General features: G+C 31.0%; 2 protein-coding genes across 5 annotated transcripts; both read left to right on the forward strand.

Annotated features, from left to right (window-relative positions):
* The first annotated feature begins 9,035 nt into the window (after positions 1-9,035).
* LOC106347995 (transcription factor TGA1) lies at positions 9,036-12,583 on the forward strand. Of its 4 annotated transcripts, none has more exons than XM_013787635.3 (9): positions 9,036-9,271; positions 10,331-10,518; positions 10,624-10,695; positions 10,770-10,829; positions 10,903-10,980; positions 11,221-11,284; positions 11,366-11,637; positions 11,822-12,049; positions 12,131-12,583. In XM_013787635.3, the coding sequence occupies exons 2-9, from the start codon at positions 10,342-10,344 to the stop codon at positions 12,281-12,283; spliced, it is 1,104 nt and encodes a 367-aa protein (XP_013643089.1). In that variant the 5' UTR covers positions 9,036-9,271; positions 10,331-10,341; the 3' UTR covers positions 12,284-12,583. The 4 variants fall into 4 exon arrangements, with proteins under 4 accessions (XP_013643089.1, XP_013643091.1, XP_013643090.1 ...); XM_013787637.3 differs by lacking the exon at positions 9,036-9,271 and adding an exon at positions 9,329-9,634; XM_013787636.3 differs by lacking the exon at positions 9,036-9,271 and adding an exon at positions 9,703-10,108.
* A 125-nt stretch (positions 12,584-12,708) lies between these two features.
* On the forward strand, positions 12,709-13,851 carry LOC106347994 (50S ribosomal protein L29, chloroplastic). Its single transcript, XM_013787634.3, has 2 exons — positions 12,709-13,193; positions 13,527-13,851. Exons 1-2 carry the CDS (start codon positions 12,867-12,869, stop codon positions 13,707-13,709), a joined length of 510 nt encoding a protein of 169 aa, XP_013643088.2. The 5' UTR covers positions 12,709-12,866; the 3' UTR covers positions 13,710-13,851.
* The last annotated feature ends 2,441 nt before the right edge of the window (positions 13,852-16,292 follow it).

Genomic DNA, 16,292 nt, shown 5'->3' on the forward strand with positions numbered 1-16,292 from the left:
CATTCAAATGCAAAACCAACAAAAAGAGGTGATAAAAGTACCATATAACCCTTATAACCAAACAAAAAAATAGAAATGTATTTTACAATTTTGTCATTAATAAGTTTACACGTAATCGAAAGAAGTCTACATATATATAGACTTCCTAAGAAGTCTACTGTGTAGACTTATTTTGTAGTCTACATCGTAGTTTGATCTAATAATTTAATTTAAAATATATATAAAAATAATTGTTGTGATATTTTTAATTAATCATCAATATAATGATTAATATGAAGTAAATAAATTAAATTTTTATATAATTGAATAATTTTAAAGAATATACTCTAATTTGGTAACCATGTGTTAAACAATATGGTTTAGAAACAAAAGGTTATAACATGTTATATATTATAGTGGTAGATTTCTTAGGTTAGATTTATATTTTTTTGTTTTGTTTTATCGACTTAAATTTGTATATTAATGTTTAGTAGTTTATATTTTGTATAATTTGATATTTGATACAATAATTAAGACTTTTTATTATAAAGCAAAACATTTAGGGTTTGAGATTGTGGTTTTGGGTTTCGTAGACCAACAATAAAGTCTATTTAGCTGCAGACGGCTTTTTGAGTCTACATTTTTCAATTTTTTTAACACATTATATTTAAACTAAGTTGAGTTCCATAAGATTAAAAAGGTGAAATTATATACTATAATTATTAAAAAATAAAGAAATAAATTTAGTAAATTATATATTAAAATTATTAAAACAACAAAGAATAAAAAACAATAATGAAATTATTATAGCAGACTTCCAAAAAGGTCTACTATGCTACAATAAAATCCACTCCAAATTTTTAATTTTAGTAGACTTCAAAAGAAGTCTACAGCGTTGTAATTTTTTAACCTAGTTACATTTTTGTCTCCCAATATAAATAATTTATACAATCTCTCTCTAAAATGGATGCACAAGTTTTTAAAACTCTCACTTCTCTCTAAAACTCTCTCTCTTCTCTCTAAAATTCTCTCTCTCTTCTCTCTAAAACTCTCTCCTTTCTCTTCTTTCTCTCTAAAATTCTCACAATATTATCTTGTCATTTTAGGTATTATAATTCTTGGTTTTTATCTTCTCCTTTAAAAATATAAGTTTTAGATTTATAAATTTTAAATGTGTATTTTTATGTTATTTTTTTCTCACAATATTATCTTTTTTTGTACGTATTATCACTCATGGATTTCATTTTCTCCTCTAAAAAAATGTAAGTTTTAGATTTAAATGTGTATTATAGATCAAGCTCTGTGCATTTACTTTGCTACTATTTTATCTTATAAATTCAATTTTGTAAAATATTTTCAGATTTAAAATTATTTTACATTTCAAAATGTATAGATTTTTTCTGATATGAAAATTATCAGACAGTGTAGACTTTAAAGAAGTCTATTTATAAACTAAAGCTAGTAAACTTCATATGAAGTTTACTAAACCACAATGTCTAAGCAGAATTCATTGAAAGTCTACAAAAATATGACTTTAATTTTTTTTCTATGGTTTTAAATAATTTTATCTTATTTTGCAGGTATTTTCTTTCATGGTTGTTCTTTTCTACTCCCAAAAATGTAAGGTTTACATCTATAGATTTTAAATATGCGTTCTAGTATTTATATATATAAAAAGTTACATATTCAAATTCTATGTCTTTAATTTATTACTATTTTATCTATTAAATTATATTTTTAAAAGTTTTTTTTTATTTAAACTTATTTCATATTTTCAGTGTATATATTTTTCAGATCTATCTTTTTTTTATATAGTAGACTTCATTTGAAGTTTACTTAAAAGTCATGGCTGGAGTCTATTAGCCTTGACTTTTAAGCATATTTCATTAGAATTTTACTCAAATATGATTTTAATTTTATCTTATTTTTTATAATTTTATTTTATTTTACAGGTATTCTCTTCTAAAATTTTCATATCATCTTCCCAAAAATATAAGTTTTACATATATTCATTATAGTACATTTTTGTGTTTATATTGAACTAAATTTATAGATTCATACTTTATGTTTTTTCTTTGTTACAAGGTTGACAAAAAATAAAACTATTTTGAAATATTTTCCAGAACAAAGTATTTTCAAATTTTTTAAATGTACACTTTTAGATATGAAAATTTTCTGTTAGTGTAGACTTCAACTAAAGCCTACTAAACAATAACTTTACGTAGACTTAATAAAAAGTCTACTAAATATCACTTTATCTTACTTTGCAGGTACTCTTTTCCAAGACTTTATTTGAGACATCAAGATTATGAAAAATTAAGCACACTTGAGAATATTTTATAATATATTGCTTTGTAATAATTTCACATAATAAAATATTAATTTGTAAATAATTGTTTAATGCATAATCTATAAACATTGTATTCATTTTTAGTTGTGTTTCACTTATATGATATTATTAATTTTTTTGTTAGATATCAATTTTTTCACAAGATCTAATCAACTAAACAAGTAAAACCACTATAAGCTAAAACAATAACCAACACACATGTGAAAAGAAGGAAATCTATACAAAATTCCCAAGAAGTTTCAAGAGTAAAACTAATCACAAATTTTTGCAATAAGTTTCAAGTGTATAATTATAACACATTAACTTTTGATATTCATCCAAGACCATTAAAAGTTTACTAACATACAATGTAAAACAATTTAATCGTAAAAAAATATGATGAATAATACACAAATGCACTTTTAATAGAATTTACGACGTAAACTTCGACTTTAGTCTACATTTGTAGATTTACAAAGACGTCTACACTTATTATCTAACACATAGTCAAACCAAATATATCTAGTGTACTTGACGCTGGTTTGATACACAAAGGCGTACAAAGTGTATCTTAGATAACTCAATCAAGTTATGTATTTGTCGATCATTCTTGAGTCTGGTAAGGAATATGTTAGTACCATCTTCTCAATTTTCTTACCCAGATCATAATCTTCTTGTGCCATTTCAAGAAGTTCACCATGTGTACATCCATCATGCACAAGGAGCATTCTTCCTCTTTTCTGATTATTGACCACAAACTCCCACAAAGAATCTTTCACCATTTATTCTCCGTATACAACACGTAACATAGCTATTTCCGGAAAAAATATAGTTTACATAATTAGCGGATAAATATTTCATGTTTAATAAAACAATAAAGGTAGACTTACAAATACATCTACAATTATTAACTAACAACATAGTCAAATCAAAAGTATTATACTTACATAATTATAACAGATTTGTTTTTCAAAATCAGTCAAACTCATTAGGATTAACTAATACACACTATCAAACAAAAAAATCTTGAAAAAACTTAAAGAATAATACACAAATCGACTCTTTGAGTTAGTTTTTGCAATTGAAAAATTTACGAGTTACTTTCTATATTTGAAAAATTGTGATTTTATACATGTAGATTCCATTTCAGTCTACACTTCAAAATTGTCAGTTTTTTCAATTGACCAAAATTCACCCTAGATTTGACTTTGGAAGTAGACTTCATATGCAGTTTACATTTTTGAATTTTTTTTTCAAAGATGTTAATTTTGCAATTGACAAAGTTTGACTTTCTACGAGTAAATGGAAACGAAAGTCTACATATTTTTAGACTTCATTTGACGTCTACTCTCAAATTCGACGGGTTAGTTTTGCATTAGACCAAAATAAAATAGTAGACTTCACATGTAGTCTACCTTTTTTTTCTAAGATAAGAAGACTGCATATGAAATCTACAATTTAATAAATTTTTAATAAATTTTTAAACTTTTTAGTCAATCACAAAAGTAACCTATTCAACGAAGTCTAAGTTTTGGTCAAATGCAAAACTGACCTTAAACTGACATTTTGCAAACATCTCAGGCAATCTACACTTCGTAGACTTCCGTTGAAATCTACAATAAAAAGTCAAAAGTTCGGTCAAATGCAAAACTAACCTCTTTTGAAAAACTCCCAAGATTTATTATTCGGAATTTGAGATCCGCTCCGGATCTCGGATTTAATATCCAAGGTGCATGGATCCGAATAGTAGAAACTCGGATCCGTAAAAACCGGATCCAAATATCTTGACTTTTAAGTCTGGATATCCGGATGTGTATTTTAAAAATATATTAAATTTTAATTTTATTAATAATTTAAACAGATATTAGTTTTATAATAGTTTATTTTAATTTTATATTATATATATATATATATATATATATCTTACAACAATATTTAATTTATATCTTAATTTTAGAATTCTAGTATTAATATTTTTTATTTTTTATTAATTTTACAGATCTGAAACCTAATATGAATACCCGCGGATAGTATAATATTTAGACGGATGTTCAAAATCTGGATATTCAGAAACTACGGATCAAGATCTGGATATTAAGACCAAGATCCAGATATTAAATCCACGGATCCGAATACTCTAAATTTTTCATACCCGGATCCGTCCAACCCTTAATGTAAATAGTAATCCATAAGTGCCTTGTATTTTGGAAATGACTAAGCTATTACGTTAAAGTTATTTATATAATGTTTTGAAAATAAAACTTGATATGAAAGACAGTGACCAGCTTAAATATGTTAACACAGAAAAAATATTTTAGTATTCTTGCATTCTTAACAACTAAACGACTTGTAAATTTATAACTAGATTCTGATCCGCGCCTAAAAGCGCATGAATATTTTTAAGAAAATTTTATCAAAGAAATAAATGTTTTAAAGTTTTATTCTAATATATATATATATATAATTATATATTTGTATTTATATTAATATGAACTTATATAAGATATTACTTAATTTTATTTTCAAACTTTTAAATCTTTTCGTTATGAATTTTTAATTAAATCTGTGAAATTTATTTGTTTAGTTGTGTGCTATATATTTTTGATAAATTTTGAATTTCAATGTCAACTTATTCGATTTTTAACTTACTGACTCTAACATTTCATTTATATATTATATTTAATTCAATATGGAAGCTTATTTAAGTTTAAATGAATGTAATTTCTATTTATGAAAATAAAAATAAAATCTGTTAATTTAACTGTAGTATCTAAACCCAAAAGAAGTTATACTTATTTTTTTATTTTGTATTATGAATTATTTGAGTGTTACTCAATTACTTAATTTATCAAATTTTTAAAACAAAAATTAATAAAAAGTTATTTAAAGGTGAGAGTTAATGTTTTTTAGTGTTTGGATATAAGATAGTAGTGTAATGTTGTTTCCAATAATTAACTTATGTAGATATAATGTTTTAATTAATCATTAATGATATTTTAAGTAATAGGGTAAATTACATATTTACCACTTTCATGGTACCACTTTTCATTTTTACCACCACTAAGGAGACATTTTCAAAAATATCTTCTTCATTAAGTGCCAAAAGACTCTTATGCCCTTGTTATTTATATATATAATAAATCATTATTTAAATTAAAAAAATAAATAAATAAATAAATAAAAAATAAAAATAAAAATAAAAATAAAAATAAAATAAAATAAAATAAAAAGTAATTTTTTTTTTATGTTTTTGAATTATACTTTTTCAAATTCAAACTTTTTTATAAATTTTTTTTTTGAAATTATTTTTTTCGAACTTTTTATTTTTTTTTGCAAATTTCTTTTTGAAAAACGAAAATTATGTTTGAAACTATTTTTAAAATTTTTTTATATATTTTTAAGTATTTATTTATATATTTATTAGAATCCTAAATTTCACATTCCAAAAACTCTACCTCACCCCTCAACTCTAAACCCTAAGTCTAGATTAGTTAACCCTAAGGGTATAATTGTGTTTTACCCTTCATTAAAAGTGGTTAGTGTAAACATGAAAAGTAGTACTATGAATGTGCTATTTGTGGCAATTTCCCTAAGTAATATTAGTATATTACACATGATTAAAGGTTGGGTCCAACACAATGTTCATGTTTTAATAAGATTGATTTACTTATTTCACCCGTAATAGAATATTGTTTCCCACATTCTTAGATATTTTTGTAACGTCCCGACCGTCCACAGCTAATAGCCACTCATGCCCGTTCACTCGGTCAGTGGGCCCCATTCCATCCAACAAACAGTGGGTTAATTTTTTGAAGGCTGGAAAGTCTTGTTTACTGACGCTGCAATAATTAAATGACTTTGCCTCGTGCTTTGGTCTCACTCACACGATATCAGGAATCACTTTTTGATAGAACACCCATCCTTCCACTATTTTAGTTCAAGCACGCTTAACCCTAGAGTTTTAAATGGATGTGTGGCGGAAAAAGTAAGTGCACTTTGGTGACATAGATAACCAAATCAATTCTCTTAAACTATTCCATATACCACAAACTGAGATGTCAAAATTTACATCCTCTCAAAGAACGCAACACCTTTGTTGCTCCCCAAAATTGTTATCCGTATTAGTGTGAGCCCTCACTAATGGTGCATTGACTTTTTGAAGACTTGAAAGTCTTGTTTACTGATCATGCAATAACTACGTTACTTTTTTCGTGTTTTAGCCTCGCTCACACAATAACGTAAATCACTTTCCGATAGGTTACTCATTATTCCACTATTCCATTTCAAGCGCACTTAACCCTAGAGTTCTAAATAGATATGTGACAGAAAAAGTAAATGCATTTTAGCGATATAAATTGTCAAATCAATTTTTTAAGTCTTTCCATATATCATAAATCGAGATGTTACAATTTTGTTTTTAACGTCGTTGCGGCCATTCTTCCAGTATGACTTATGCATGGTAGTTAGAAGTTAGAACCATTACTTTGAAAAAATAAACAAAATCACTTGGAGTTCGTATAAATATTTAGGTTTACAGGAGCGGGGTAAGCCTTGTTTATGCCAAACATATGAATAAAAGAGTGAAATTCCAAACACGAGGTAGCCACTCGTGGTGGCAAACCACTTTATAAGATAGCACTTGAGAATAATTCACAAATAGGCAGAAGCCAAGTGTTTACTAGTGACGTCTCTTTTCAATCTTCTCGTCTTTATATATATAGATATAATATTGTAAATTTATTGATGAGAAACATCCCACATCGGATATATAAGAATTAATCTACTACTATATAAAGGGTTAGGGTCAATCCACTAATTGCCAATTGGTTTTAAGTTGGAAGCCCATAATAAACCCGAATCTAACAAAATTCTCCAATTTGAATAAAATTGCTGTATTTTAATTATATATATGTGGATATAGTGTCAAATGGAATTCACCAATATCTATTAACCTATAATGGATCACACGGCCACCATCATATGAATGTGTAGCTTTACACACAAATCATTTGCACGATCCAAGTTTCAGAAAAAAGGGAATTATTTAAAATGTTATCTACTTATTAAACTTATCTTGCTGTAGTTAGTTTCCTCCTACTAGACAGTCCAATATATTAGATCATGCATCTTTTATTTTTGTGCGACAGATCATGCATCTTTTATAAATGAAGATAAAAACTATATTTCTCGTCTTTATTGTACCTAATTGTGGAACTTATCTTCTCTCGCTCTATACATGCATGCCCGTGAGACTTCTCACGTCATGCATTGATCGTAACCCTTGGTGCTAAATGCGTTGTGTGTGTTTTGTGTCTATATGCATCCTATTAATGAGTTAATGCAAATACAAATATAGAGCCACTCAGGACACAAAATATACTAACAAAAAGTTAATTTCGGGCATGCAGAAATAATTATATAGAACCCAAGTTCAAAAATAAAATTATATTTTTAAGCAAAAAAATAAAAATAATAATTATAGACTTCTGAAGATCTCAGTTAACAGTTCTAACTTCAAGGCTAGATACATTAATTTGTAATGATGGTTTATGGTCTCAAATCTAATTGTGGGAATCAACCAGACATGTACAACTTTTGATTAATTATGTCTATAACGCTACAACCAAACAATAATTTGTTAATCATATTTAAAAGCACAATGCCTCCTATAGAGCTTGAAGAGCCAATCTGTTTTAATACATCTACTCCTACTAATTATCTAGCCTGTTTGGACTCCCAAAGGCTAATAACAAAGTTTTTAAATAAATATACTCGTATACAGTTAGAGGAAGAATATATGGTTCTTGTTCGTGATATAAATTAATATTATCTGGTTTACATTACATGCTAACTATATTTCATTAATTTATACAATTCCGGTTACCTGCGAATGCAAAGAAAAAAAAACGCAAAGAACCAAAATGATTGATGCCTTTTCTACGTTAGATAGACGTTGCTTCTTACGATGACTTGTCGTCTGCTTATTCGCTTAACTAATACTACTATAGTATTATGATTACATGTATAAACAAGTCTGGAAATATTTAATGAGACAGGTGATATTTGGATAAACATCAGTATTTTTGTACGAATTACTTAAATAATTTATTCTAGAAGTAGCCGTTGTTACGTCATTAGAATCGAAGTAGAATCTCATGTTCTATGTACTCTCCACTCATGATGACGCGCTCATTCTCATTCTCTTGAACTGCTAAATCTCTTCACCAGTTTAGCGAGTGGACTGGCGCTTCCAGTTATCGCCGACGCATGCGCGGGTTAGAGAAACTAGAAGACGTGGTTAAGGTAAGAAAATAAAAATTAAACAAAAGCTATAAAAAGAAGAATTCATAAGAGAATAAAAAATGGATCTACCTGGTGCGCACATCAGCGAGAGGTAGTGGAGAGACATGACAACTGAATAAAAAACAAATACCAATTTTATTTTAAAATTTAATTAAATTTTTAATGAATATTAAAGTTCGAACCATATATATTAAATCGCTAATTATCAATAATTTGCTTTCATACCTAAATAAAATTTTGGTACTCCAAATACGGATTCGTCAGCCACTATTTATTATTATTAATAGAAGAATTCGTGGGAAAATAGTATAGAAACAAGTAATAATTAGGTTTGACTCACTGTAGCTGCATTAGAACCCACAAAAAATTGAAACTTGAGAAAAAAACTAAAATATATATTATTAATTCATTTTTTGTGGAAATATATTAAATAACCACGTCAAAGGTCTCATTTAAGTTGTCGTGTTCTCGCATGATACCTCTTCTTCTCCTTCAAGATGGTGAGACCTGAGTTTCTGAGACAGAAGGAAGAGCTTTTAAAATCCCTTCTGTTTACGGTCGGATTCGAACTACGTACTTCCGTGCTTTACGTCCAGTCTTGTCGCTGAAGTCTTCTTTATTTCTTTCATGTTTTATCGCGACATAAGAAACAATCAAAAGGTTTGGCTTGAGATCTCTGTTCTTAGCCTATCTCTTGTGTTTTTGTTTTCTCTGTGTAGTGAAAGCGAGAGAGGAAAAAAAAAGTGAAAAGTCAAGAGATTTCACGGCGTCGTTTATGGCTTTACTCTGCTCCATTATAATCTTGTTATCACTAAAAAGCCTTAAAACCTTTTATTCTTTCTTAATTATTATTTTGACTAATTTTATTTCCCTTTATTTTTCTCTCTTGATTAATTGTATAGACTTCATGAATCACTTCAATATGTCTTTTTTTTTTCTGGTTGCTTGGAATCGAAGCTGGAAATTAGTCGAATATTGCTAAGAACTGTCTTGTATTAGAAAAGTTTCAATCTATCTCCACTTGTAGGTTATGTGTGTTTGACTTATGTTCTCTTTTCTTTTTTTTTCTTTTCTGATCCTATCCGGCTTATGTTTGATTTCACCTTTCTCCTAAAGTTGCGTACAAGAATTGAGTAAACATTGGATTGAAATTTGAAATTCCTCTTGTTTAAAGGTGTCTTTAACTGTTTATCTTTTTGTTAAGTTGGTCCACAATTAGTGATGAAATAAAGTGACATTCTCAATAAGTGGAAACTTGACTTACTGAATCGTTTTTTGCTGCTTAGCACAGTTTCTACGATCTTATCTATTAACAACACCCTCCAAACACTATTGAGGATAAGTTTTTTTTGGCTGTCATTACAACATATGTTTCACTTTCACCTTAAAAAAACACATGTTTCACTTGTGATCTTTGTTAGTGTTCTCCTAGGTCTAAGGGAATTTCCATACCCTCTCAGATTTATTTCCTTTGTATAAAGTCTCTGGAATATAAAGGTGGTTCTGTTAATTGTCCTGTTTTCTTTATAGTAGTAATCTTAATAGAATTGAGTTCCTTTGGAGATTGAAATAGTTTCACAAAGAAACATCACAACTTTTACTATTTCTTTGCGTTTGACTTTGTGTGATATAACTTTTGGTTGAGACCTAATTGCTTATATTAAAGCTTAGTTTATATGCTTTCACATATTGTTTTAAAAAACATTGTAATTTTGGCAGTGAAGGGAAGCATGAATTCAACATCAACACATTTCGTGCCACCGAGTAGAGTTGGTATATACGAGCCTCTCCATCAATTTGGTATGTGGGGAGAACCTTTCAAGAACAATATCGGCAATGGAGGAAGTATGAACACTCCAAGCCACATTATTATACCGAATAATCAAAAGCTAGACAACAACAACTTGGTACCTTTTTTTGCTTCATTCTTGTACCAAATCGCTTGAAAATAACAATTTTTTTATTTTCAGACATGTAAACGCTTTCTTTATTGAACTCATTTTCGTTTCTAGTCAGAGGATACTTCCCATGGAACTCCTCACATGTTTGATCAAGAAGCTTCCACGTCCAGACATCCAGATAAAGTAAATGTCTAATGCTTCCATTAGTTTTTATTTTAATCCTTACGTAATGTACTAAATGTCTAATATTGTTACAGATACAGAGACGGCTTGCACAGAACCGCGAGGCTGCTAGGAAAAGTCGCTTGCGCAAGAAGGTATGACGCTATTTACTCTCTTAGACAATAATGTTATGATCTTTGTTTACTCAATGGGAGATTCTGTCTGCAGGCTTATGTCCAGCAGCTGGAAACAAGCAGGTTGAAGCTAATACAACTAGAGCAAGAACTCGATCGCGCTAGACAACAGGTTATTGAAGCCAAAATCTATATCTTTCCTTTCCAAAACTTACCAGAGATTATTAGCTCAACTAAAAAGGACAATGGGCATTGTGTCAAAGATTTACTGGTTCGAGTAACCATTTGAACGAAACTAATATTAGATGTTGTAGTTTTCGGGTCTGGGGATTACGAGTTCTGGCACCGAACTTCTTGGTATTAAAAAAAAAAAACATACCGCAAATTTTGATAGAAACTTGGATGGTTTCAGGGATTCTACGTTGGCAATGGCATAGATACTAGCTCTCTTGGTTTCTCGGAAACCATGAATCCAGGTTTGTGTCAAGAACTGTTGAGTCTTTCTTTACAAGAAACCAAAACTTGAACGTCAAGATTTAATGGTGTTTTGTCGACAGGGATTGCTGCCTTCGAGATGGAGTATGGACACTGGATTGAAGAACAGAACAGACAGATATGCGAACTTAGAACGGTTTTGCATGGACATGTTACCGATGTGGAGTTACGTTCGCTAGTAGAAAACACCATGAAACATTACTTTGAGCTATTCCGGATGAAATCAGCAGCTGCAAAAGCCGATGTCTTCTTCGTCATGTCAGGGATGTGGAGAACTTCTGCAGAGCGGTTCTTTCTTTGGATTGGAGGGTTTCGACCCTCTGATCTTCTCAAGGTAACAAATCAGAAACATCGAACATAAGTTAAATCGAAAGAAATGTGTTACATAGCCCACTGAAACATAAGGCCTTGGCCTCATAATTTTTGTAGGTTTCTTATAAATATTTTTTAAAAAAAATGTTTATAGCCCCCAAATTCTCATATCCGGCTCTGGTTACATTCTTGATATGTTTTGGCAGGTTCTTTTGCCACATTTTGATGTCATGACGGATCAACAAGTTCTAGATGTATGCAACTTAAGACAATCATGTCAGCAAGCTGAGGACGCGTTATCTCAAGGTATGGAGAAGCTACAACACACACTTGCGGAGTGCGTTGCACGTGGAGGACTGGGTGAAGGAAACTATATTCCTCAGGTGAATTCTGCAATGGAGAGATTAGAAGCTTTGGTCAGTTTTGTTAATCAGGTAAAAGATAAATAGATAATAATAATCCTTTTTTTAACCAATACAATAGTACCAATCAGTTTCTTAATTACTGTTTATTAGGCTGATCACTTGAGACACGAGACATTGCAACAAATGCATAGGATCTTGACCACAAGACAAGCGGCTCGAGGATTATTGGCACTTGGTGAGTATTTTCAAAGGCTTAGAGCCTTGAGCTCGAGCTGGGCAACGAGACATCGTGAACCAACATAGATTTAAGTTTTTGAAAACAACAAGAAGAATCAAGAATGAAGAGGAGTGCATCTTGGAAAAACAGAGGATTACTCATAATAAGTGGGGGGGTTGCTGCTGATGATTATTTTTTATTCTGCGGCGGAATCAGGAAAAATTGAAAAAACATGTATTAAACTTGTAAATATCAGAAAAGATGGAGGCGTTCGTTTTCCGGGGTGCAGCTTATTAAAGAGACAAAGTTTTTCGGATGTTTGTTTGATTATATAGAACTTGGTCCTAAAATTAATAATAATACATAAAATGTGCGTGTTCGAGTTATTATTGTCCATAATCTCTAGTATTTGTAATTTAGAAACTATCGGAAATATTTGTAAATTACTGAAAGCTATCGGAGATTTATCTTAATTAATATAATATATTTTGACTAGTCCTATTTGCAATTTAAAGACTATTGGGTTGATTTCGTGATTAAAGGTAAATAGAGGGGCAAACGGAAAGATATAAGAGAAACCTTATCACCAAACTCCAAGTGCGTTTCTTTCGTTATCCTCAGAACTCGCGAGTGAACTCTTCTTCTTCTTCTTCTATCGCCATAGCCACAATGCTCAGTCTCTCAATTACCTCGCCGGGGACGGCGGTGACTTTCCTCCGAGGAAATGTTTCAGCGAATTCAACCTCTTCTTCGTTCCACGGTGTCAGAATCCAGCACCAGGTCTCTGCTCGCGTGCCGATTTCTTCGTCGTCTCGTAAACCTTTAACGGTGATGATGTCGAAAAGAGAGGCGGAGCTGAAAGAAATCAGAGCGAAGACGACGGAGGAGCTGAACGAGGAGGTGATTGACCTTAAAGGAGAGCTCTTTATGCTCCGTCTCCAGAAATCGGCGAGGAACGAGTTCAAGTCAAGCGAGTTTCGCCGCATGAAGAAACAAGTAAGCTTTACATTGAATCTAGTTTGAAGTTTTAGAAGATGTTAGCAATTAATTACTCTTTGGACAATGTGTGTATAGCTTAGATTCGAGGTTTCATGTCCTTTGGTTAGAGTCTTGCAGTTAAGACATATAAAGTCCTGAGCTTTGTGTCATGTCTTTGTAACTTGATATACACTACACAAAGTTATCGGCTTTTGGTTTTACCTCTCTCTTTTTTTTCAGTTAAGACATAAGTCCTGAGTGTTGTGTCATATCTTGTGTAGACGTAAGTCGCTCTCTCTGTTATATGGGACTAAAAGATGTGTGTTATTTTGGGTGTGTGTTTGATTTTAGGTAGCGAGGATATTGACGGTGAGAAGGGAGAGGGAGATAGAAGAAGGGATAGGGAAGAGGTTGTCGAGGAAGCTTGACAGGCAGTGGAAGAAGAGCATTGTTGTGAGACCACCTCCTTCTCTCAAGAAGCTTCAAGAGGAAGAAGCTGCTGAAGAGGCTGCTGAAGCTGCCAAATCCGCCTGAAAACCCCACCCATTGTATTTTGTTGGTCGCTCTCTTCTTCTTCTTGTTTCCTTGGGATGTTACTCTTTGTTGCTGGTAACCATGCTATTTTGTTGTTGTTCTGTTGGTGTAAAAACTTTGTTCATTAAGCAGTTTACATAAATTTCTATAACTCAACGAAAAAGTAGCTCTGTTCTTGACCATTTTGAGGATTCTAACATACAATATGATCATGCTTCCGAGTGATGTTTCTTATTGGGCTTGAAGCCCATATAAGAACTGCATCTTCTAGTCTTCTTAGTTGATTTTCTGTTTACTGCCTCGCCTTTACTGATTTAGTAGGAAGATGTGGCCATAATCTTCTCACTCAGGAGTCAGGATCATCAGAGGTGGTATTGAAAATCTTCGTACGGAATGATGATTAATTAAAATAATTCAATACTGCTGGTTTTTTTCTAGAAAGTTTGAATATGACTGATGATAAAACATATTTAATAATGCAGTTTTATTATGTTATCTAAACCAAACCCACTTCTTATTGACAATATTCCATTCATATTATTCACATGATTAGACCCGGGAGTACTGATTTGATCCTCATCACTGACATGCTGCTAAGAGTCAATGTTTCATTCACAAACAATGCGAAGTTTGTAGTACATATCAAGGTTTTCGCTGAGTTATTGATCATTGCTAGGTTGTTAAATTAGTTAGACGTCTTTCTTGATATGAGATGCTCATGTTCTACTGATTTTCATCGCTATTCTTTTTTTTTGGAATAACGTCAGAAGTGATGAAATAGCTGTGATCTGGACCACGATAATCTTTACCTAATACCCTTACATACAAGGGTTAAGTCAAAAGATGTTTTGAAAAGATCTATCTGCCCACAATTAATTATTGTGTTACGAAACAATGGTCAAAACTCCACATTTTAATGCATATAGTTTATGTTATGTTTAAGTTTGACAGCTGCATTATGCTGTTCACACCAATCAGTTTACACTTGCAGTTTGTTATCCTGCATTTCACAAACTGACCAAGTCTTTCACGTTCGGCCTAGCTGAATTGTGAGAATTAATATTTTTTTGTGTATCTGAGAAAATATTAATTAATGTCCAAATATCAAAGTTCAGCAAAGATAAGCGATGTTCTTGATATTAAGTACAAGAGGCTTAAGACAAAAAATGCATATCTAAAGAAGATTTATGAGGTTTGCATATGAGAATAGCATTAATATTCTCTGAAGAACTGTCTCACCAACTCCATGTGCTTTAAAAGGTCTACACAGATTTCTATGATGCTTTTACGTATATATTCATGCAAAGATCTTGGTAGTTCTTCTGGATCACAACATGTGACTTGCTTTTCATGCAAAAAAGCTTTCCTAAATTTTTGTCTTTGCTCCAACAACTATCTCATTAATTAAAAGCAACATTAATGTTAATTATCGTCTTCTTCGTGATAGGCCTGTGAAGGAAACAATGAACAAGACCAGCCCTGTTAAATTCTGAGGTCAGTTGATGCTTCTGCCCAATTTTTTTGTTCACCAATGTCAGTACTCATTAAAAGTTTTGATTCAGTTCATGAAGCAAAATGTGATTGCTTCATAAATGGTAATCAGTTTTAACATGATTTCCGTTATTTTTTTTTTGAAAGAAACATGAAGCAAAATGTGATTGCTTCATAAAGAGGGTTTGTTTCGTAAATATCTAGTTTTGATTGGTTTTGAGCAATATATGTTAATTGATGCATCTAAATTAATTCGATGTGGAGCTCTAACTATAATAGCATTATAATGCCATTGTCTCCATCTCCATCTTTCACTGTCTTTAATTAGCTGTAAAACTGATGTCATCAATGAAAGGATCGCAGCCACCTAAAATTTACATGTAGTGGTTGATGCCTAAGAAAGTTACGCTTAAGGCCCACTCATTTTGGTTCATATAATACTTAAGAATGACTTCACGTTTATAATTTAGCATTGCATTTTTTCTTCAAGTTACATATGTCCCATGTTCTTGCAGGTTTCTTTCTTGTGATGTACTTTTTAGCAGATTTACCCTTTGAGGAAAGTGCAATGCTAGATGATTTTGAATAGTGGGTTCTTGTCTGTATTTATTTTTTGGTTTCAATTATTAGGTATTTATTAGTCTTTAGAACAATTGCTAACAAAACCAAATGTTGAAGAAAGAAATTCTTCAACCATTAGTAGATTAATTAGTTGTGTGATCAAAATCACAAAACGAGTCTTCTGACCCCACATCTGGACCTGATTTCTAACAAAGCTGCTCCCATGAGAACAGTAGAAAAAGAAGTTTAACTTGATGTCTGAATATACTCATGACTTCAAAGCTTGTTCTTGAAGTAAGACTATACGCGCGAGTACATTGGTCTCATTTTTTTACTCATTGCATTCTCTTTCAGGACCATGTTAGTTTTCTCATAATTGTGTAAGTACCAGTTTCAAATATCACTGCATATATAAGAATCCACAAAGTTGGATAGTGTCATCCTGGATCTCATGAAATAAAAAATTGGGTACAAATGTGTATATGACTAATATATAGTCTTCAGCTCGATATGCATCCTCTTCAGAGATAC

This window comes from Brassica napus, chromosome A6, assembly GCF_020379485.1.
Source record: "Brassica napus cultivar Da-Ae chromosome A6, Da-Ae, whole genome shotgun sequence".
In the NCBI taxonomy this organism is placed as follows: Eukaryota; Viridiplantae; Streptophyta; class Magnoliopsida; order Brassicales; family Brassicaceae; genus Brassica; species Brassica napus.